General features: G+C 38.4%; 1 protein-coding gene across 2 annotated transcripts in view; it reads left to right on the top strand.

Annotated features, from left to right (window-relative positions):
• Positions 1-21,955, top strand: part of LOC126086884 (cytochrome P450 3A8-like) — a 53,278-nt gene that overhangs the window by 22,604 nt on the left and 8,719 nt on the right. For both annotated transcript variants that reach the window (XM_049903686.1, XM_049903685.1), the window contains exons 5-9: positions 1,644-1,757; positions 2,016-2,104; positions 3,029-3,177; positions 19,440-19,567; positions 20,651-20,717. In XM_049903686.1, coding sequence (XP_049759643.1) covers positions 1,644-1,757; positions 2,016-2,104; positions 3,029-3,177; positions 19,440-19,567; positions 20,651-20,717 — 547 coding nt within the window. The remainder of the gene's footprint in view (positions 1-1,643; positions 1,758-2,015; positions 2,105-3,028; positions 3,178-19,439; positions 19,568-20,650; positions 20,718-21,955) is intronic.

Here is a 21,955-nt window from a genome sequence, read left to right as displayed (position 1 = left end):
TTCTTTGCTTTTCCTAGAAATTTATAACAAGCTTCTCTATGTCTAAAAAATCCTTGCTTGGATTTTGATGAGAACTAATTAAAGCTAGAGATAAATTTTGGGAAAATAAACATCTTTACTTTGTTGAGTCTTCCAATCCATGAACACAGTATATTTCTCCAGTAGTTTGTTTAGGTTTTCTCTGATTTCTTTCATCATCATTTTTGTAATTTTCAGTATACATATCCTATACATGTTTCATTCTATTTATAACTAATGAATTGGTGTTGACTTGGCTCTAACTTATGGCAACCCCACGTGTGTCACAGTAAAATTGGAACCCATAAGTTTTTCAGTGGGTGATTTTTCAGACTCAGATCATCAGGCCATTCTTCTGAAGTGTCTCTGGATGTACTTGAACCCTGAACCTTTTGGTTAGCAACCAAGCATTTTAGATTTATAACTAAGTATTTTATTTTCTTTTGACTGACTGTTAATCTCAATTTCCACATGTTCATTGTTAGTATATAAAAATGTGATTTATTTTCTTGTGCTTATTTTGTATCCAGCAACTTTGCTGAACTCACTCATTAGTTCAGGGAGATATTCTTTAGCTTTTTTTTTTGCATATTCTTCAGATTGTTTATGTCCACAATATATCATCTGAAGACAGAGACAGTTCTATTTCTTCCTTTCTGATCTGTATGTCTTTTATTTCTTTTCTTGTCTTAATGCAGTAGCTAAGACTCCCAGTATGATGTTGAGTAAGAGTGATGAGAGTGGACATTTTGTCCTTTTTCCTGATATTTGTGGGAAAGCTTTCAGTCTTTCACTGTAAAATATGATATTAGCTGTAGTTTTTTTTTTGTGTGTGTGTAGATGCTCTTTATCAAGTTGAGGAAATTTTCCTGGCCTCCTAGTTGCTCAGAGCTTTTATCATGAACGAATATTGTAGGTACCCATTTAAAAACAAAATACGATTTTGGAATTTGGAGGAACATTTTCATATACTTTTCTTGATAGGTCACCCTGAAGCTTAGAAATAAAATTATCTCCTTAATTTTCCTACCATTCATGGGGGAACAAGTAAAGGGTAATTTCATTTTTAAATGTTAGATAAATATTTGCTATTCTGGAAGTGCTAAATGAAGGAAACTAGTCACAAAAGGCACATATTATATGATCTCACTTAGCAAATATTCCTAAGTTTTGAAGCTTTAACTGCTGTTTAAAAAAAATTACCATTAACAAGGCTCTCTTATTCAAGTTGCTTATGCTATAGATATATGTAAAGACAAAACTGTCCTGAGCCTAGGTCACCTGGCTATGCAAGCAATTCCTTTCTACTTTTCACAGGCTTGTAGGATGTACTAGGTCTTTTTCCTTTCTATTCCTCTGGAAAAAGAATTTTCGTACAATGTGGACATTTGCATTTAAAAGTGGATTGGCAAATAAGATTGGAAACCACACCAAGCAGCTGGGTGTCCATTCTCACAGGGAGCATTTGGAATAAATATTGATTGAACATCTAGCCTAGAGTCTGCTACCTAGTAGCCAGTCTTCAACCATTTACTGAGTAAATGATGCCTGTATAACTAATTATCTACAATTGTGAAGACCTCAGGAACTTATGCAGGGCAAATGTCTTTTGCTTTGAATTCCAGATGATAGGTCCAATGGGATTTATGAAATCTGCTCTTTCCTCGTCCAAGGATGAACAGTGGAAGAGATTACGAACATTGCTATCTCCAACCTTCAGCAGTGGAAAACTCAAGGAGGTTAGAAAATAAGAGAACTGATAATTAGAACCTCAAGTAACCAATCTGGGGAAAGGTAGAAAGTGAGGTCCCTTTACAAGGGGTAGTCAGCTGAGTTTGAACTTCCTTAGTATGGCCTTTTATCTTTACAAACCAGAAGAGACACTATAAGATTCAAGATAAAATTGTGGCTTATTGTTCCCTGCTTGGGAAAGCCAAGTCTTTTTAGGTTTTGAGTCTCCATATTTATTAACGGGTGGTGGTGTGTTTTGTGTTTAGATGTTCCCCATCATCAGCCAATATGGTGACTTGGTGGTGAAGCATCTGAGAGAGAAAACACAGAAAGGCAAGCCTGTCACATTGAAAAGGTAAATAGGAGCTTGTTGGCTGGGATTCTGAATTCTATCATAAGGCCCTCCAGCTGAGTTGAAATTCCCAGAGTTGAGTTGCTCTAGTGATCAAAGAAACACAGGTATGTGGTGTTAAATAGACCACCCAATAGGCCACCCAAGAAAGGTGGCTCAAACTAAACGGTAGGGCATCCAGGAGAGAAAAGCTCTCTTCTACTGTATATATGAGCCTAGATTAATTTACCAACTTAATTGTCAACTTGCATTTTCTAAACTATGAAAAAATAAAATCTTTTAGAAAGAAGAAACATGATTGATAGCACTGAAGTGTTGAGTGTAAGTAGTTTGGATTGGTGGGAGTGCAAGGCATTTGGTTCTTATGGGCTGACATTGATTGTAACAGGAAAGTTCAAAGGCAGAGCTTGGAACAACTTCATGGTTTTGCTGAGGATGTCAACAAAATGCTATATGTTACTCTGCTCTGGGCATAGACATTATGGGGAGGTAAGACTTAGATCCATTGTCACCTTTCTGGACTGTTCTAGGAAGAATTCATTATTTTATCCTTTGTATTGCTACAGCACTGTTCTTACACACCTGCAGTCTTCCACACTCAACACTCACTGCAGTAGTCTCATCTGTGGGTGCATCCCTCTCTGACTGAGCTCCTGGAGCTCAGAATTGGTTCTACCATACCTTCGTGTTCCCATTGCTCCTAGCACTGGGACAGCAGCATCACTGTCACCTGATAAATGCCTCATGAGTGATTTGATGGGCACACAGACCCTCAGATGATCCAGCAGATGATTTTGAAAGTGTGTGGCTCTTTCCCTGTCTTTCTCCGGGCCTATGAATTTACATGTTCTTCTTGCTAAAGATGTCATGGAGGGATATTGAAGAAATGCTGATTTTAAGTTTCTTTGTCTTTCTTTCTCTACTTAGTGTCTTCGGGGCTTACAGCATGGATGTGATAACTAGCACGTCATTTGGAGTGAACATCGATTCCCTCAGCAACCCACAAGATCTCTTTGTGAAAAATGCCAGGAACCTCATAAGATTTGATTTCTTGGACCCACTTATTTTCTTAATAAGTGTGTAGAGTACTATTTTTTCTTTTTAATAACATCTTAATTGATGTATAATTCGTGTTTTTAGTATTATCATTATGTGACACTGTCACCATAGTCGTATTTAGAGGGTTTTCATCAACTCTAGAAGAAATCCCATAAGCTTTAGCTATCACTGTCCTATTTCCCAATCCTTTCCCACCCGGCACCCCTAATCAACCACTAATCTACTATCTATCTCTAGATTTTCTACTCTGGTCATTTTATATAAATGGAATTCCGTAATATGTGGTCTTTGTGACTAATTCCTTTCACTTAGAATAATGTTTACAAGGTTCATCCACATTGTAGCATGTATGGATGCTTCATTCCCTTTTATGACCAAATAACCTTTCCATTTTGTGGACATACTTCATATTGTTAATCACTTCTTCAGTTGATGGACATTTCATGTGTTTTTCCACCTTTGACTATTATGAATATTGCTGCTATAAATAATTCGTGTACAGGTATTTGTGTGGATATATATTTTGAATTCTTCTGGGTATATACCCATGAGTGGAATTGCCGGGTTATATAGTAATTCCAGAGCCCTGGTAGCACAGTGATTAACAGCTCAACTGCTAACAAGAAGGTAGGCAGTTTGAATCCATCAGCTGCTCCTTGGAAACCCTATGGGGCAGTTCTACTCTTGCCTATAGGGTTGCTATGAGTTGGAATTGACTCACTGACAACGGGTTTGCTTTTTGATATAGTAATTCTATGTATAGCTTATTGAGAACTGCTAGTTTTCTGCAGAGATTGTCCCATTTTACAGTACCATCAGCAGAGTATACATGTTTCAAACTCCTCACATCCTCCCCAATACTTGTTATTTATTATTATTTTTTTAATATTTTTGATTAGAACTACACTCGTGGGTATGAAGTGGTATCTCATGTGGTTTTGATTTGCATTTCCCTAATTTTTAATGACAAATGATGTTGAACATTTTTTATGTGTTTATTGGCTATTTGTATCTTTGGGAAAAAGTCTATTCATGTCTTTTGACGACTTTCTAACTGGGCTGTCTTTTTGTGGTTGAGTTGTAAGAAGTTTTTTTTTTTTTCTTTAATAAATTCTAGATAGAAGTCCTTAACAGAGATACAATTTGAAGAATTTTTATGCCGTTTGTAGGTTGTCATTTCATTTTCTTGGTAGTGTCCTTGAAGCACAAATGTAGTTTTTGATTTTGATAAAGTCCAATTTATCTATGTTTTCTTTTGCTGCTTGTGGGTTTGTTGTCATATCTGATTGCATTGCCAAATCAGAGGTAAAAAAAATCCATCTGGATTTTCTTCTAAGAGTTTAAGCTCTAACATTTAGGCCTTTGATCCATTTTGGTTTTATTTTTGTGTATGATGTGAGGAAAGTGTCCAATTTCATTCTTTTGCATGGGGTTATCCAGTTGTTCCCAGCATCATTTGGTGAAGAGACACTTGTTTCCCTATTGAATGGTCTTGGAAACCTTGTCAACCACCATAGTCACATGGGTTTATTTCTGGGCTTTCTACTATATTCTGTTGATCTCTGTGTTTATCCTTATGCCTGCCTATACCACATTGGGAGCCCTGGTGGTACAGTGGTTAACAGGTATGGCTAGCTATGGCTGCTAACCAAAAGGCTGGCTTTTTGAATCCACCGGGTGCTCCTTAGAAACCCTATGGGACTGTTCTATTCTGTCTTATAGGGTTGCTATGAGTTGAAATTGGGTTGACGGCAATGGCAGTGCATATACCACATTGCCTTGATTATTTTAGCTAAGTAAGTTAGATACGGTAAGCTTATAGTAAGTTTTGAAATGAGGAAGTGTGAATTCTCCATCTTTATTTTTTCAAGATTGGTTCAGATATTCTGGGTCCCTTGTCATTTCATATGAATTTTTTTTTTAATTAACTTTTATTAAGCTTCAAGTGAACGTTTACAAATCCAATCAGTCTGTCACATGTAAGGTTACATACATCTTACTCCGTACTCCCACCTGCTCTTCCCCTACTGAGTCAGCCCTTTCAGTCTCTCCTTTCGTGACAATTTTGCCAGCTTCCCTCTCTCTCTATCCTCCCATCCCCCCTCCAGACAAGAGCTGCCAACACACTCTCAAGTGTCCACCTGATATAATTATCTCACTCTTCATCAGCATCTCTCTCCCACCCGCTGACCAGTCCCTTTCATGTCTGATGAGCTGTCTTCGGGGATGGTTCCTGTCCTGTGCCTACAGAAGGTCTGGGGAGCATTGCTGCCGGGATTCCTCTAGTCTCAGTCAGACCATTAAGTATGGTCTTTTTCTGAGAATTTGGGGTCTGCATCCCACTGATCTCCTGTTCCTTCAGGAGTTCTCTGTTGTGCTCTCTGTCAGGGCAGTCATCGATTGTGGCCGGGCACCAACTAGTTCTTCTGGTCTCAGGATGATGTAGGTCTCTGGTTCATGTGGCCCTTTCTGTCTCTTGGGCTCCTAGTTGTCGTGTGACCTTGGTGTTCTTCATTTTCCTTTGCTCCAGGTGGGTTGAGACCAATTGATGCATCTTAGATGGCCGCTTGTTAGCCTTTAAGACCCCAGATGCCACATTTCAAAGTGGGATGCAGAATGTTTTCATAATAGAATTATTTTGCCAATTGACATAGAAGTCCCCTCAAACCATTTTCCCCAAACCCCAGCCCCTGCTCCGCTGACCTTTGAAGCATTCATTTTATCCCTGAAACTTCTTTGCTTTTGGTCCAGCCCAATTGAGCTGACCTTCCATGTATTGAGTGTTGTCTTTCCCTTCACTCAAAGCAGTTCTTATCTACTGATTAATCAATAACAAACCCTCTCCCTCCCTTCCTCCCTCCCCCCCCTTCGTAACCACAAAAGTATGTGTTCTTCTCAGTTTTTACTATTTCTCAAGATCTTATAATAGTGGTCTTATACAATATTTGTCCTTTTGCCTCTGACTAATTTCGCTCAGCATAATGCCTTCCAGGTTCCTCCATGTTATGAAATGTTTCAGAGATTCGTCACTGTTCTTTATCGATCCGTAGTATTCCATTGTGTGAATATACCACAATTTATTTACCCATTCATCCGTTGATGGACACCTTGGTTGCTTCCAGCTTTTTGCTATTGTAAACAGAGCTGCAATAAACATGGGTGTGCATATATCTGTTTGTGTGAAGGCTCTTGTATCTCTAGGGTATATTCCGAGGAGTGGGATTTCTGGGTTGTATGGTAGTTCTTTTTCTAACTGTTTAAGATAATGCCAGATAGATTTCCAAAGTGGTTGTACCATTTTACATTCCCACCAGCAGTGTATAAGAGTTCCAATCTCTCCGCAGCCTCTCCAACATTTATTATTTTGTGTTTTTTGGATTAATGCCAGCCTTGTTGGAGTGAGATGGAATCTCATCGTAGTTTTAATTTGCATTTCTCTGATGGCTAATGATTGGGAGCATTTTCTCATGTATCTGTTGGCTGCCTGAATATCTTCTTTAGAGAAATGTGTGTTCATATCCTTTGCCCACTTCTCGATTGGGTTGTTTGTCTTTGTGTGGTTGAGTTTTGACAGAATCATGTAGATTTTAGAGATCAGGTGCTGGTCTGAGATGTCATAGCTGAAAATTCTATCCCAGTCTGTAGGTGGTCTTTTTACTCTTTTGGTGAAGTCTTTAGATAAGCATAGGTGCTTGATTTTTAGGAGCTCCCAGTTATCTGGTTTCTCTTCATCATTTTTGGTAATGTTTTGTATTCTGTTTATGCCTTGTATTAGGGCTCCTAAGGTTGTCCCTATTTTTTCTTCCATGATCTTTATCGTTGTAGTCTTTATGTTTAGGTCTTTGATCCACTTGGAGTTAGTTTTTGTGCTTGGTGTGAGGTATGGGTCTTGTTTCATTTTTTTGCAAATGGATATCCAGTTATGCCAGCACCATTTGTTAAAAAGACTATCTTTTCCCCAATTAACTGACACTGGGCCTTTGTCAAATATCAGCTGCTCATACATGGATGGATTTATATCTGGGTTCTCAATTCTGTTCCATTGGTCTATGTGCCTGTTGTTGTACCAGTACCAGGCTGTTTTGACTACTGTGGCTGTAAAATAGGTTCTGAAATCAGGTAGAGTGAGGCCTCCCACTTTCTTCTTCTTTTTCAGTAATGCTTTGCTTATCCGGGGCTTCTTTCCCTTCCATATGAAATTGGTGATTTCTTTCTCTATCCCCTTAAAATATGACATTGGAATTTGGATCGGAAGTGCGTTATATGTATAGATGGCTTTTGGTAGAATAGACATTTTTACTATGTTAAGTCTTCCTATCCATGAGCAAGGTATGTTTTTCCACTTAAGTAGGTCCTTTTGAATTTCTTGTAGTAGAGCTTTGTAGTTTTCTTTGTATGGGTCTTTTACATCCTTGGTAAGATTTATTCCTAAGTATTTTATCTTCTTGGGGGCTACTGTGAATGGTATTGATTTGGTTATTTCCTCTTCGGTGTTCTTTTTGTTGATGTAGAGGAATCCAAGTGATTTTTGTATGTTTATTTTATAACCTGAGACTCTGCCAAACTCTTCTATTAGTTTCAGTAGTTTTCTGGAGGATTCCTTAGGGTTTTCTGTGTACATAATCATGTCATCTGCAAATAGTGATAACTGTACTTCCTCCTTGCCAATCCGGATACCCTTTATTTCTTTGTCTAGCCTAATTGCCCTGGCTAGGATTTCAAGTACGATGTTGAATAAGAGCGGTGATAAAGGGCATCCTTGTCTGGTTCCCGTTCTCAAGGGAAATGCTTTCAGGTTCTCTCCATTTAGAGTGATATTGGCTGTTGGCTTTGCATAGATGCCCTTTATTATGTTGAGGAATTTTCCTTCAATTCCTATTTTGGTAAGAGTTTTTATCATAACTGGGTGTTGGACTTTGTCAAATGCCTTTTCTGCATCAATTGATAAGATCATGTGGTTTTTATCTTTTGTTTTATTTACGTGATGGATTATATTAATTGCTTTTCTGATATTAAACCAGCCTTGCATACCTGGTATAAATCCCACTTGATCATGGTGAATTATTTTTTTGATGTGTTGTTGGATTCTATTGGCTAGAATTTTGTTGAGGATTTTTGCATCTATGTTCATGAGGGATATAGGTCTGTAATTTTCTTTTTTTGTAATGTCCTTACCTGGTTTTGGTATCAGGGAGATGGTGGCATCATAGAATGAGTTGGGTAGTATTCCATCATTTTCTATGGTTTGAAATACCTTCAGTAGTAGTGGTGTTAACTCTTCTCTGAAAGTTTGGTAGAACTCTGCAATGAAGCCATCCGGGCCAGGACTTTTTTTTGTTGGAAGTTTCTTGATTACCGTTTCCATCTCTCTTTTTGTTATGGGTGTATTTAGTTGTTCTACTTCTGAATGTGTTAGTTTAGGTAGGTAGTGTTTTTCCAAGAATTCATCCATTTCTTCTAGGTTTTCAAATTTGTTAGAGTACAATTTTTCGTAGTAATCTGAAATGATTCTTTTAATTTCATTTGGTTCTGTTGTGATGTGGTCCTTCTCGTTTCTTATTCAGGTTATTTGTTTCCTTTCCTGTATTTCTTTAGTCAGTCTAGCAAATGGTTTATCAATTTTGTTAATTTTTTAAAGAACCAGCTTTTGGCTTTGTTAATTTTTTCAATTGTTTTTCTGTTCTCTAATTCATTTAGTTCAGCTCTAATTTTTATTATTTGTTTTCTTCTGGTGCCTGATGGATTCTTTTGTTGCTCACTTTCTATTTGTTCAAGTTGTAGGGACAGTTCTCTGATTTTGGCTCTTTCTTCTTTTTGTATGTGTGCCTTTATCGATATAAATTGGCCTTTGAGCACTGCTTTTGCTGTGTCCCAGAGGTTTTGATAGGAAGTATTTTCATTCTGGTTGCTTTCTAAGAATTTCCTTATTCCCTCCTTGATGTCTTCTATAACCCAGTCTTTTTTCAGGAGGGTATTGTTCATTTTCCAAGTATTTGATTTCTTTTCCCTAGTTTTTCTGTTATTGATTTCCACTTTTATGGTCTTTTGGTCTGAGAAGATGCTTTGTAATATTTCGATGTTCTGGACTCTGCAAAGGTTTGTTTTATGACCTAATATGTGGTCTATTCTAGAGAATGTTCCATGTGCGCTAGAAAAAAAAGTATACTTTGCAGCAGTTGGGTGGAGAGTTCTGTATAAGTCAATGAGGTCAAGTTGGTTGATTGTTGTAATTAGGTCTTCCGTGTCTCTATTGAGCTTCTTACTGGATGTCCTGTCCTTCTCCGAAAGTGGTGTGTTGAAGTCTCCTATAATTGTGGAGGTATCTATCTCACTTTTCAGTTCTGTTAAAATTTGATTTATGTATCTTGCAGCCCTGTCATTGGGTGCATAAATATTTAATATGGTTATGTCTTCCTGACCAATTGTCCCTTTTATCATTATGTAGTGTCCTTCTTTATCCTTTGAGGTGGATTTAAGTCTAAAGTCTATTTTGTCAGAAATTAATATTGCTACTCCTCTTCTTTTTTGCTTATTGTTTGCTTGATATACTTTTTTCCATCCTTTGAGTTTTAGTTTATTTGTGTCTCTAAGTCTAAGGTGTGTCTCTTGTAGGCAGCATATAGATGGATCGTGTTTCTTTATCCAGTCCATGACTCTCTGTCTCTTTATTGGTGCATTTAGTCCATTTACATTCAGCGTAATTATAGATAAATAAGTTTTTAGTGTTGTCATTTTGATGCCTTCATGTGTGTTGTTGGCCATTTCATTTTTCCACATACTTTTTTGTGCTGAGACGTTTTTCTTAGTAAATTGTGAGATCCTCATTTTCATAGTGTTTGACTTTATGTTAGTTGAGTCGTTACGTTTTTCTTGAGTTATGGAGTTGATATACCTTTTTGTGGTTACCTTATTATTTACCCCTATTTTTCTAAGTAAAAACCTAACTTGTATCGTTCTATATCGCCTTGTATCACTCTCCATCTGGCAGTTCAATGCCTCCTGTATTTAGTCCCTCTTTTTGATCATTGTGATCTTTTACCTATTGACTTCCATGGTTCCCTGTTATGTGTATTTTTTTTTAATTAATCTTAATTTGTTTGTTTTTGTGATTTCCTTATTTGAGTTGATATCAGGTCATTCTGTTTTGTGACTTTGTGTTGTGCTGGTATCTGATATTATTGGTTTTCTGACTAAACAATATCCTTTAGTATTTCTTGTAGCTTTGGTTTGGTTTTTGCAAATTCTCTAAACCTGTGTTTATCTGTAAATATCTTAATTTCACCTTCATATTTCAGAGAGATTTTTGCTGGATATATGATCCTTGGCTCGCAGTTTTTCTCCTTCAGTGCTCTGTATATGTCGTCCCATTCCCTTCTTGCCTGCATGGTTTCTGCTGAGTAGTCTTAACTTATTCTTATTGATTCTCCCTTGAAGGAAACCTTTCTTTTCTCCCTGGCTGCTTTTAAAATTTTCTGTTTATCTTTGGTTTTGGCGAGTTTGATGATAAGATGTCGTGGTGTTTTTCTTTTTGGATCAATCTCAAATGGGGTTCAATGAGCATCTTGGATAGATATCCTTTCGCCTTTCATGATGTCAGGGAAGTTTTGTGTCAGGAGATCTTCAACTATTTTCTCTGTGTTTTCTGTCCCCCCTCCCTCTTCTGGGACTCCAATCACCCGCAAGTTATCCTTCTTGATAGAGTCCCACATGATTCTTAGGGTTTCTTCATTTTTTTAAATTCTTTTATCTGATTTTTTTTCAGCTATGTTGGTGTTGATTCCCTGGTCTTCCAGATGTCCCAGTCTGCATTCTAATTGCTCGAGTCTGCTCCTCTGACTTCCTATTGCGTTGTCTAATTCTGTTATTTTATTGTTAATCTTTTGGATTTCTACATGCTGTCTTTCTATGGCTTCTTGCAACTTATTAATTTTTCCACTATGTTCTTGAATAATCTTTTTGAGTTCTTCAACAGTTTTATCAGTGTGTTCCTTGGCTTTTCTGCAGTTTGCCTTATTTCGTTTGTGATGTCTTGAAGCATTCTGTAAATTAGTTTTTTATATTCTGTATCTGATAATTCCAAGATTGTATCTTCATTTGGGAAAGATTTTGATTCTTTTGTTTGGGGGGTTGGAGAAGCTGTCATGGTCTGCTTCTTTATGTGGTTTGATATGGACTGCTGTCTCCGAGCCATCACTGGGGAACTAGTTTTTCCAGAAAATCCGCTAAAAAAAAAAATGCAGTCAGATCCCTATCAGAGTTCTCCCTCTGGCTCAGGCTATTCAGATGTTAATGAAGCCGCCTGGGGAGGGCGGGGGAGGGGTCAGAGAGATAGGAGAGTAGCACCTCAGAATATAGCCAGAATATTGTCTCGCTTGGAATGACTATTATACCTGAGATTTCCGCAGGGCGCGTTGCCTATGTGTGCTGTCTGTGTGGAGATTGCCCCCGGGGGGTCTGGCCCACTGGAGTCACGGTCAGATCCTCCGCTGCCAGCCTGGGGCGGTGCACTCCCAACTCCAAAATCAGTCGCTGCCTCCCGGGGACTCCCCGTCCCACCTACCACGTCGCCGTGCTGCCTCTAAGAACCAGCTGGGCTCCCCCCGGGGTCAGCTCAGGCAAGTGGAGCAGCTCCCCGGGCCTGCGCCGCGACCGCCCGTCCTGGCTGGGCCGCCACTCTCCCCGCTCCAAGACCTGTCACTGTCTCCCGGGGCCTTCTCCCACCAGCTGCGTCGCCACGCCGCCCGCGTGAACCAGCTGGGCACCTCCCCCGGGGTCAGTTCAGGGGGGTGGAGCTGCTCCCCGAGCTCGCGCCCTGCCAAAATCCCGGCGGGACGGCTCCCTATCTGGGACGCTGTTCTCCCCACTCCAAGACCAGTCACTGCCTCCCGGGGACTTCTCCCACCGGCTGTGCCGCCACTCCGCCTGCGGGAACCAGCTGGACCCCCTCCCGGAATGAGTTCGGGGGCCAGGGCTAGGCCCCTTGTTTGTGCCGTCTGCCGCCCTGGGCTTTGCCCCAAATCGGGCGCCGAAGGTCACCTGACTGGTACGCTGGCTCCAGGCTCTGAAAACAATCGCTGCCTCCCCGTATTTGTTCATTCTCCGTCTCTAAATCTGTGTTTGTTGTTCAGGGTTCGTAGATTGTTATGTATGTGATCGATTCACTTGTTTTTCTGAGTCTTTGTTGCAAGAGGGATCCGCGGTAGCGTCCACCTAGTCTGCCATCTTGGCCCCGCCTCCTGAATTTTTTTTTTAATGTTTGTCCAGAGTATTTTATTCTTTAGAGAGATCTCCATTCTAGGTTTATTAATTTAAAATCGACTTTTAGTGTCATACTTCACCCTCATTCTTCATTATTGCTAAAAAAATCTTAATATAAATCTTTTTTTTAAATTGTGCTTTAGGCAAAAGGTTACACAGCCAATTAGTTTCTCTTTCAACAATTCATACACAAATTGTTTTTTGACGTTGATTGCAATCCCCAAGATGTGTCCACACTCTCCCCTTCTCCAGTCCAAGGTTCCCGTTCCCATTTGTCCTGTTTTCCTCTTCCTTCCTACCTTGTCTTTGCTTTCGGGCAGGTGTTTCCCATTTGGCCTCATTTACATGATTGAGCTAAGAGGCCTGTTCCTTACGTGCGTTATTGTTTGTTTTATAGACGTGTGTAATCTTTGGCTGAAGGGTGAACTTTGAGAGTGATTTCAGTTCTGAGTTAAAAAGGTGTCTGGTAGCCATAGCCTTGGTGCTCCTTCAGTCTCTGTCAGAGCAGTAAGCCGGGTCCTTTTTTGTGAATATGAATTTTGTTCTATTTTTTTTCCTCCTTCTCTGTATGGAACCCTCTATTGTGATCCCTGTCAGAGTGACTAGTGGTGGTAGCTGGGTACCGCCTAGTTCCTCTGGGCTCAGGCTGGTGGAGGCTGTGGTACTTGTGGTCCATTAGTTCTTTGGATTACTTTTCCTTTGTATCTTTGGTTTTCTTCATTTTCCTTTGCTCCGGATGGGATGGGACCAGTAGACGTATTTTAGATGGCTGCTCAAAAGCTTTAAAGACCTCAGACACTACTCACCAAAGTCAAATATGGAGAATTTCCTTTTTTTTTTCTTCTTAATTTCAATTTATTTATTTTTCATTTCCTTACATTTTCTTTGAGCAAATTAACTTCCTATTTTTGGAGTTACATGAATAAGCTTGTTCAAATTTGACAATCTTGTTGATAAATAACATAAAATTTTTACTTTTTTACATTGTACTTAGATTTTGTTGAAGGTTTACATAGCAAACTAGGTTCGTATTAAACAGTTGATGCACATATTGTTTCTGACATTTGTTACCAGCCCCACAACATGTCAATACTTTCCCCTTCTCAGCCTTGGATCCTCGTTATCAGCTTTTCTGTCCCCTCCTGCCTCCTCATCCTTGCCCCTGAACTGGTGCACCCATTTAGTCTCATTTTGTTTTTATGGGCCTGTCTAATCTTTGGCTGAAGGATAAATCTCAGGAGCGACTTCATTACTGAGTTTAAAGGGTGTCCGGGGGCCATACTCTCAGTGTTTCTCCAGTCTCTGTCAGACCAATAAGTCTGGTCTATTTTTATGAGTTAGAATTTGTTCTACATTTTTCTCCAGCTATGACCAGGACCCTCTACTATGATCCCTGTCAGAGCAGTTGGTGTTGGTAGCTGGGCAGCAGCTAGCTGTGCTGGACTCAGTCTGGTGAAGGCTGTGGTAGTTGTGGTCCGTTAGTCCTTTGGACTAATCTTTCCCTTGTGTCTTTGATTTTCTTCAATCTCCCTTCTTCCAGACAGGGTGGGACCAGTGGAGTATTTTAGATGGCCGCTCACAAGCTTTTGAGACCCTAGATGGCACTCACCAAAGTAGGATATAGAACTTTTTCTTTATAGGCTATGTCATGCCAATTGAGCTGGATGTCCTCTGAGACCATGGTCCCCAGCCCTCAGCCCAGTAATTTGGTCCATCAGGGAGTTTGGATGTGTCTATGAAGCTTCCATGACCTTGCCTTGGTCAAGGTGTGCTGACTTCCCCAGTACTGTGTACTTTCTTACCCTTCATCAAAGTTACCACTTACCTACCATCTAGTTAGTGTTTTTTCCCTCCTCACCCCTCCCCTCTCTTGTAACCATTGAAGATTGTTTGTTTTTGTGTGTAAACATTTCTTTGAGTTTTTATGATAGTGGCTTTATACAATATTTGTCCTTTTGGGATTGACTTATTTCACTCAGCATAATGCCCTCCAGATTCATCCATGTTTTGAGATGTTTTCCAGATTTATCAGTGTTCTTTATTGCTGCATAGTATTCCATTGTGTATATACCATAATTTGTTTATCCATCCATCTGTTGATAGGCATTTAAGTTGTTTCCATCTTTTTGCCATTGTGAATAATGGTGCAACGAACATGGGTGTGCATATGTCTGTTTGTATGATGACTCTTATTTCTCTAGGATATATTCAAGGAGTGGGGCTGCTGGAACATATGGTGTTTCTACTTCTAGCTTTTTAAGGAATCGCCATATGTTTTTCCATAGTGATGTACCATTTTATATTTCCACCAGCAGTGCATAAGAGATCAATCTCCCCACAACCTCTCCAACATCCATTATTTTCTATTTTTTTGATTTGTGCCAGTAATGTCGGGGTGAGATGGTATCTCATTGTGGTTTTGATTTGCATTTCTTTAATGGCTAATGAACACAAGCGTATCCTCATGTATCTGTTAGCTGCCTGATTGTCTGCTTTGGTGGGTTGTCTGGTCATATCCTTTGCCCATTTTTTAATTGGATTGTTTGTCTTTTTATTGTTATGGTGTTGCAGTATCTTACAGATTTTAGAGATTAGATCTTTGTCGAATATGTTGTAGCTCAAAAATTTTCCCTAGTCTTTAGATTCTCTTTTTAATCTTTTGGTGAAGTCTTTTGATAGACATAAGGGTTTAATTTTTAGTAGCTCCCAGTTGTCTAGTTTATCTTCTTGTGTTTGTGCATTGTTAGTTATGGTTTGTATCCTATTTATGTCATATATTAAGGCCTCTAGCATTGTCTCTATTTTTTCTTTCATGATCTTTATAGTTTTTATATTTAGTTCTTTGATCTTTTTGAATTAGTTATTGTGTATGATATGAAGTATGAGTCCTGTTTTTTTTTTTTTTTTTTTTTACTTATAGACATCCAGCTTTGCAAGCACCATTTCTTAAAGAGACTCTCTCCCCCCCCCCCTTTTTTAATGGACTTTGGGCTTTTTTCAAAGATCAGCTGTCCGTGGGTGGATGGATTCATGTCTGGGTTCTCAATTCTGTTCCATTGATTTATGTCTCTGTTGTAGTTCCCGTACCAGGCTGTTTTGACTAGTGTGGCTGTATAGTAGGTTCTGAGATCAGGTAGTGTTGGGCCTCCTATTTTGTTCTTCATCTTCAATAATGCTTTACTTATCCGGGGCCTCTTTCCTTTCCCTATAAGTTTAATAATTAGTTTTTCCATCTTGTTAAAGAAAGCTGTTGATATTTGGATCCGGATTGCATTATACCTGTAGATCTTCTTTAGAATGTTGAGCCTCCCTATCCATGAGCGTGGTGTGTTTTTCTATTTATGCAGATCTCTTTTGGTTTCTTGCAGTAGCATGTTGTAGTTTTGTTTGTGTCGGTCCTTTGCACTCCGGTTAGATTTATTCGGAAGCATTTTATTTTATTAGGTGCTATAATAAACGGTGTTGTTTTCCTGACTTCCTTTTGGTAGTTCTCTTTGTTGGTGTATGGGAATCCAACTGAGTTTTGTATGTTGATCTTGTATCCTGCCACACTGCTGAATCTATTAGTTCCAGTAGTTTTCTTGTGGAATCTTTACCGTTCTGTATGCATAGTATATTGTCAGCAAATAGGGAAAGGTTGACTTCTTCCTTATCAATTTGGATGTATGTTATTTCTTTTTCTTGCCTTATTGCTCTAGCTAGGGCTTCCAGCACTATGTTAAATAGGAGTGGTGATAAAGGGCATCCTAGTCCTGTTAGAGTTCTCAGGTGGAATGCTTTCAGACTTTCTCCGTTGAGAATGATATTGGCTGTTGGTTTTGTATAGATGCCTTTTTATTATGTTGAGGAATTTCCTTTATTTCTATTTTATTGAGTTTTTTTTTAAATCAGGAATGGATGTTGGACTTTATCAGATGTCTTTTCTGCATCAATTGAGATGATCATGTGGTTCTTTTCTTTTGTTCTATTTATGTGGTGGATTGTGTTGATTTTCTAATGTTGAACCATCCTTGCATAAAAAACCCAAAATCAAACCCGTTCCCATCAAGTTGATTCTAACTCATAGTGACCCTATAGGACAGAGTAGAACCGCCCCATAGGGTTTCCAAGGAGTGCGTGGTGGATTCAAACTGCCAAACTTTTGGTTAGCAGCTGAACTCTTACCCACTCCATCACCAGGGTTTCCAAAAACCAAACCCATTGTCATTGAGTCCATTCCAACTCATAGCTGTTCTATAGGACAGAGTAGAAACTGCCCCATAGAGTTTCCAAGGATTTGAACTGCCTACCTTTTGGTTAGCACTTAACCACTATGCTATCACCGCTTTATTGGTATGAGTTCCACTAGGTCATCTTGTGTTTTTTTTTTTTTGATAAGATACTGAATTCTACTGGTTAGAATTTTGGTGATAATTTTTGTGTCTCTGTTCATGAGAGATACTGGTCTGTAATTTTCTTTTTTGGGGGTGTCTCTGCCTGGCTTTGGTATCTGTGTAATGCTGGCTTCATGGAATAAATTTGAGAGTACTCCTTCCTTTTCTATACTCTGAAATAGTTTGTGTAGTCCTGGTGTGAGCTCTTCTCTGAATGTTTTGTAGAATTCTCCAGTGAAGCCATCCAGACTAGTACTTTTTGTTGTTGTTGTTGTTTTGGGGAATTTTTAAAAAATTACCTTTTCATTTTCTTCTTTTGTTATGGGGCTGTTCATAGGTTCTGCCTCAGTTTGTGTTAATTTAGGCAGATAGTGTGTTTCTAGAAATTTGTCCATTTCCTCTGTGTTTTCAAGTTTGTTGGAGTATAGTTTTTCATAGTACTGTTATGATCCTTTTTATTTCAGTTGGGTCTGTAGTAGCATCCCCCATCTCATTTCTTATGTGGGTTATTTGCTCCCCCTAATGTTTTTCTTTTGTCAGTTTGACAAATAGTTGTCAATTTTGTTGATCTTTTCAAAGAACCAACTTTTGGTCTTGTTGATTCTATTTTTTTTTCTCTTCTCTATTTCATTTCTTTCTGCTCTGATCTTTATTATTTCCTTTCTTCTGGTGACTGTGGGCTTCTTTTGCTGTTCTCTTCCTATTTGTTCGAGTTGTAGGGCTAAAATTTTGATTTTCGTCCTTTCTTCTTTTTTTGATGGGTGCGTTTATTGCTATAAATTTACCTCTGAGTACCACCTTTGCTGTGTCCCAAAGGTTTTGGTAAATATGTTTTCATTCTCATTGATTCTAGGAATTTTTAAAAATTCCTTCTTTGATTTCTTCCCTTTTCTGAGTGGTTTGTGAGCAAGTTGCTATTCAGTTTCCCAGTCTTTGATTTTTTTCCCTTGCTCTTCCTGTTATTAATTTCTACTTTTGTGGTGTCATTGTGATCAGAGAAGATGCTTTGTATTATTTCAGATATTTTGGATTTTATTGAGGGTTGCTTTATGGCCTAAAATGTGGTCTATTTTGGAGAATGTTCCATGAGTTGGAAAAGAGTGTATAGTTTGCTGCTGTTGAGTGGAGTATTCTGTATATGTCTATGAGGTCAAGTTGATTGATTGTGACCTTCAGTTTTTTTTTTTTTTTTTTTGGTCTTTTTGAGTTTTTTTCCTAGATGTTCTGTCCTTTGCCAAGAATGGTGTGTTGAAGTCTCCTATTATTACTATAGAACTCTCTAGTTCTCTTTTCAGTGCTGTAAGTTTGTTTTATGTATTTTGGAGCCCTATTATTGGGTGTGTAGGTATTTACTAAGGATACGTCTTCTTGGTGGATTGTCCCTTTAATCCTTATATAATGTCCTCCTTTGTTTTTTATGGTGGGTTTTGCCTTAAATTCTATTGTATCTGAGATTAGTATTGCCACCCCTGCTCTTTTTTGATTTCTGATTGCTTGTTATGTTTTTTGTTTTTTCCATTCTTTGATTTTTAGTATATTTTTGTCTTTGTGTCTACGGTGTATCCTTGCAGACAACATATTGATGGGTCTTTTTTTTTTTTTAATCCATTCTGACACTCTCTGTGTCTTTAGTGGTGTATTTAAACTGTTTACAGTCACTGTGGTTATTGATAGTGCAGAGTTTATTTCTGTCATTTTTTTTTGTGGTACTGATTTTTTCTTTGTTCCTCTCAGTATGAATTTTAAATCAACTTGTCAATTCTTACCAGGCAACCAGCTAGGGTTCTGATATGGAATGTTTTGAATCGGTAAATCAAGTTGGGGAGTGTTTCCATCTTTACAATATTAAGTCTTTTGATCTATGAACATGGGATGTGTTCCTTTTTTTTTAGGTCTTTAATTTCTTTTAACAATGTTCTACAGTTTTTTAAGGGTATAAGTTTTCCTCTCCTTTTAAAAATTTTATTCCTGTATATTTTATTGTTTTTGATGCTACTGAAAATGGAATACTTTTTACGTTTCATCTTCATATTGTTCATTGCATTGTATTGGAATACAATTGATTTGTGGAAGATTAGGTTACAGATTTGAGATCTTTCTTATTTTTAATATAGACATTTACAGCTATAATTTTCCATCTAAGCACTCCTTTAACTGCATACCAATAATTTTGGTCTGTTGTATCTTCATTTTTAATTAATCTCAAAGTAATTTCTTCTGTGACTGATTGTATGGGAAAGTGTTGCTTAATTTCCTCATATTTGTGAGTTTCCTAATTTTCTCTTTTGTTGAATTTTAATTTCATTCCATAATTTGTGTTAATTTTTTTACTATTAGTTCTAGAAAAGTGTTATTAATTAAAGAAGCAGACTATAGTCTGGTTTACCCAAAGAGACTCTAGCACAACTCATAAAAGACAAAGAGGTCAGGATAGTTAATCATGTACCTTTGGTTGGTGCAAGCATGGGGAAGGTGCCACTGTTCTCAGCCACTGGCCTGGAAGTCCACTTAAGGGCCATGGAAGAAATGGCTCCTGAATGAGAATCCTGGTCTCTTTCATTCTTCTGATTGATAGAGCAAGTTATAATTGTTCCAGGAAAATGTGCATTTTCACTATTATTTCTTTTTTTCTCTTTTTTTCCCTACAGCACTCTTTCCATTCCTTATTCCAATTTGTGAAGCATTAAAAATCTCTGTGTTCCCAAGAGCTGCTACTGATTTTTTCACAAAATCTGTACAAAGAATTAAAGAAAGCCGCCTTAAAGATAATCAAAAGGTAAGATCTGCTGGTGGTTACATGAAAGCGTTCCTGTTCACTTTTTGATGATTTATATATGTATATATGTGATTTGGGTACTTTTCTTCATTTAAAAAAAGGAATGTAGAGAACTGAAGGGTTTAGAGCAAGAGAGTTTTTACATTTTGGGAGGAACAAAGAATGCTAGAAATGGGAAGGAGATAAAAATGAGTCATAGGTACAGTTTTTAATATTTAATAATTGCCTTGATAATTAATATGTTGCTGCATAAACATTGCTGAGGTTAAAAAAAGTACCATTTCCCGTTTCTTCAATATATCATCAAATGATAAAAATCACTGCTGAAATATTGATTTACTGGTATTATAGTTTATCCATTTCTTGATTGATAAACAATCATTTCAATTCCAAGCCTCAAGTTCTACACACTATCCAACGGAAGGGACCTTAGGTTAACTAGTGGACTATCACCCAGGTTAAATTCCAACCCTCTCATAGTCTGAAGAGGGCAGAAGTCTTCTCTGGGCTTTAGGGCTGTCAGATGGCTGACTTAGCTTTGCCTTAGAGCAGCACAAGAATGTCTGGAGGTAAGGGAAGCAGGTCTGGCTACCCCAGGGTGTCCTTGATGATTGTGTAGAGTTTGGGGAGGGTGTGGTATTGGAAGATGCTCACAGAAAGTAGCAGATGAGCTCTGGAAATGTCAGAGTTTAATCTGTGTTGTCATTGGTTAAGAAGTAATACAAGGCTAAGCGAGGGCATATAATTAACGCCAAAGTACAAAAAGACTGAGGTCAGAATTGTTTTCTTGAGTGAAAAAGTATGGCAGGAGAAGGAGCAGACAACTCTTTGGCTAGGAAGCTGTGTTCAAAAGTCAAGAAAGCCAAGCGTCAGGGAGGGCAAGTTCCCAAAAGCAGTGAGATATAGTAGGTAGATTTCTCCCAGGGAAACATCTTACTCCTTAAGATTTGCAAATGTACTTTTCAGTTCACTGGTGACTCAGGCAAAACCAGCCTGACTTCATGGACTTTAAGGGGCCATACTCTCAGGAATGAGGTCAAGTACTGCACTTTGTGTCAATGGAGTTTCTCTTTCTGCTTCCAGCGCCGAGTGGATTTGCTTCAGCTGATGATGGACTCCCAGGATACCAAAGAAATCTCACCCCAGAAAGGTAACTAGGAGAGTGACTCAACAGCTACTGATGGGGTGACTCAGAGGAGGGAAGTTGATCTGCAAATGTGTCAGAAGCTTTCAAGACACATGAGAATTTCTGCCCAATTAAAGAAAGGGACACATTCAGAAATTAGAAATGATAGTCAGAGGCGTTATCCGAAAGTAGGCAGACATAACTTTGTTCAAAGACTGAAGGACAACCATAAAACAAGAATTTCATGCATGGAAGTTTTTCAGGGTTCTGTGGATCACCCACATTAGAACCTCCAGGAGATTGTCTCAAATGTAGATTTCTAGGCTTCTCCCAGAACCCTTAGCCAGAACTCCTGCTTTGAAGTTTACTTCAAGCCATCACATCAGGAAGTACGGTGTCCCAATATTGGTGATGCCAACTTGGAGCTCTTGGTTAAAGTTGTTCAATAGCTTAATCTACTGTAAAGTTTATTTCTCATTAATAATTAATTTGGCCCAGAGAGCCTTTGAGAATACGTAATTATATTGCTTCTCTTCAAACTTTCATATACTAGTTTTATTATCCACTGATTTTATTATTTTTTATTTCTATTGTGCTTTAAGTGAAAGTTTACAAATCAAGTCAGTCTCTCATACAAAAATTTATATATACCTTGCTATGTAGTCCTAGTTGCTCTCCCCTTAATGAGACAGCACACTCCTTCTCCCCGTGTCCATTCAGCCAGCTTCTGTCCCCCTCTGCTTTCCCATTTTCTCCTCCAGACAGGAGATGCCCACATAGGCTTATGTATCTACTTGAGCCAAGAAGCTCACTCCTCACCAGTATCATTTTGTATCTTATAGTCCAGTCCAATGTCTGTCTGAAGAGTTGGCTTTGGGAATGGTACGAGTCTTGGGCTAACAGAAGGTCTGGGAACCAGGACCTCTGGGACATCCACTGATTATTGAGTGAAGCAATTATTTTTATGATGGTTGCAAAATGGTGTTTCTAATTCTACCCTTCCTTAAACATTTTTATGAGTTGATATTCCACTGTAAGGGAGAACTTTACTTCTCCCTCATTTATTTATCTACATCTGTATGGGCTCATAAACTCTTACTTTACTCTCACACTATTATGTTTTATTTTGATAATCAGAGTGCCTCAGGTTTGTTCAGTGGAAGCTCTTTCAAAGTGATTGCTGTGTTGTTTTTATATGACTATCATTTTCTGAGTATTTCCTTGCTTTCAAGCATAAGATATGCCAGGTTTTCTTCTATTTC

This window comes from Elephas maximus, chromosome 12 (genome assembly GCF_024166365.1).
Source record: "Elephas maximus indicus isolate mEleMax1 chromosome 12, mEleMax1 primary haplotype, whole genome shotgun sequence".
In the NCBI taxonomy this organism is placed as follows: domain Eukaryota; kingdom Metazoa; phylum Chordata; class Mammalia; order Proboscidea; family Elephantidae; genus Elephas; species Elephas maximus.
The sequence above is the reverse complement of the archived record's forward strand: the minus strand, read 5'-3'. Positions and strand labels throughout refer to the sequence as shown.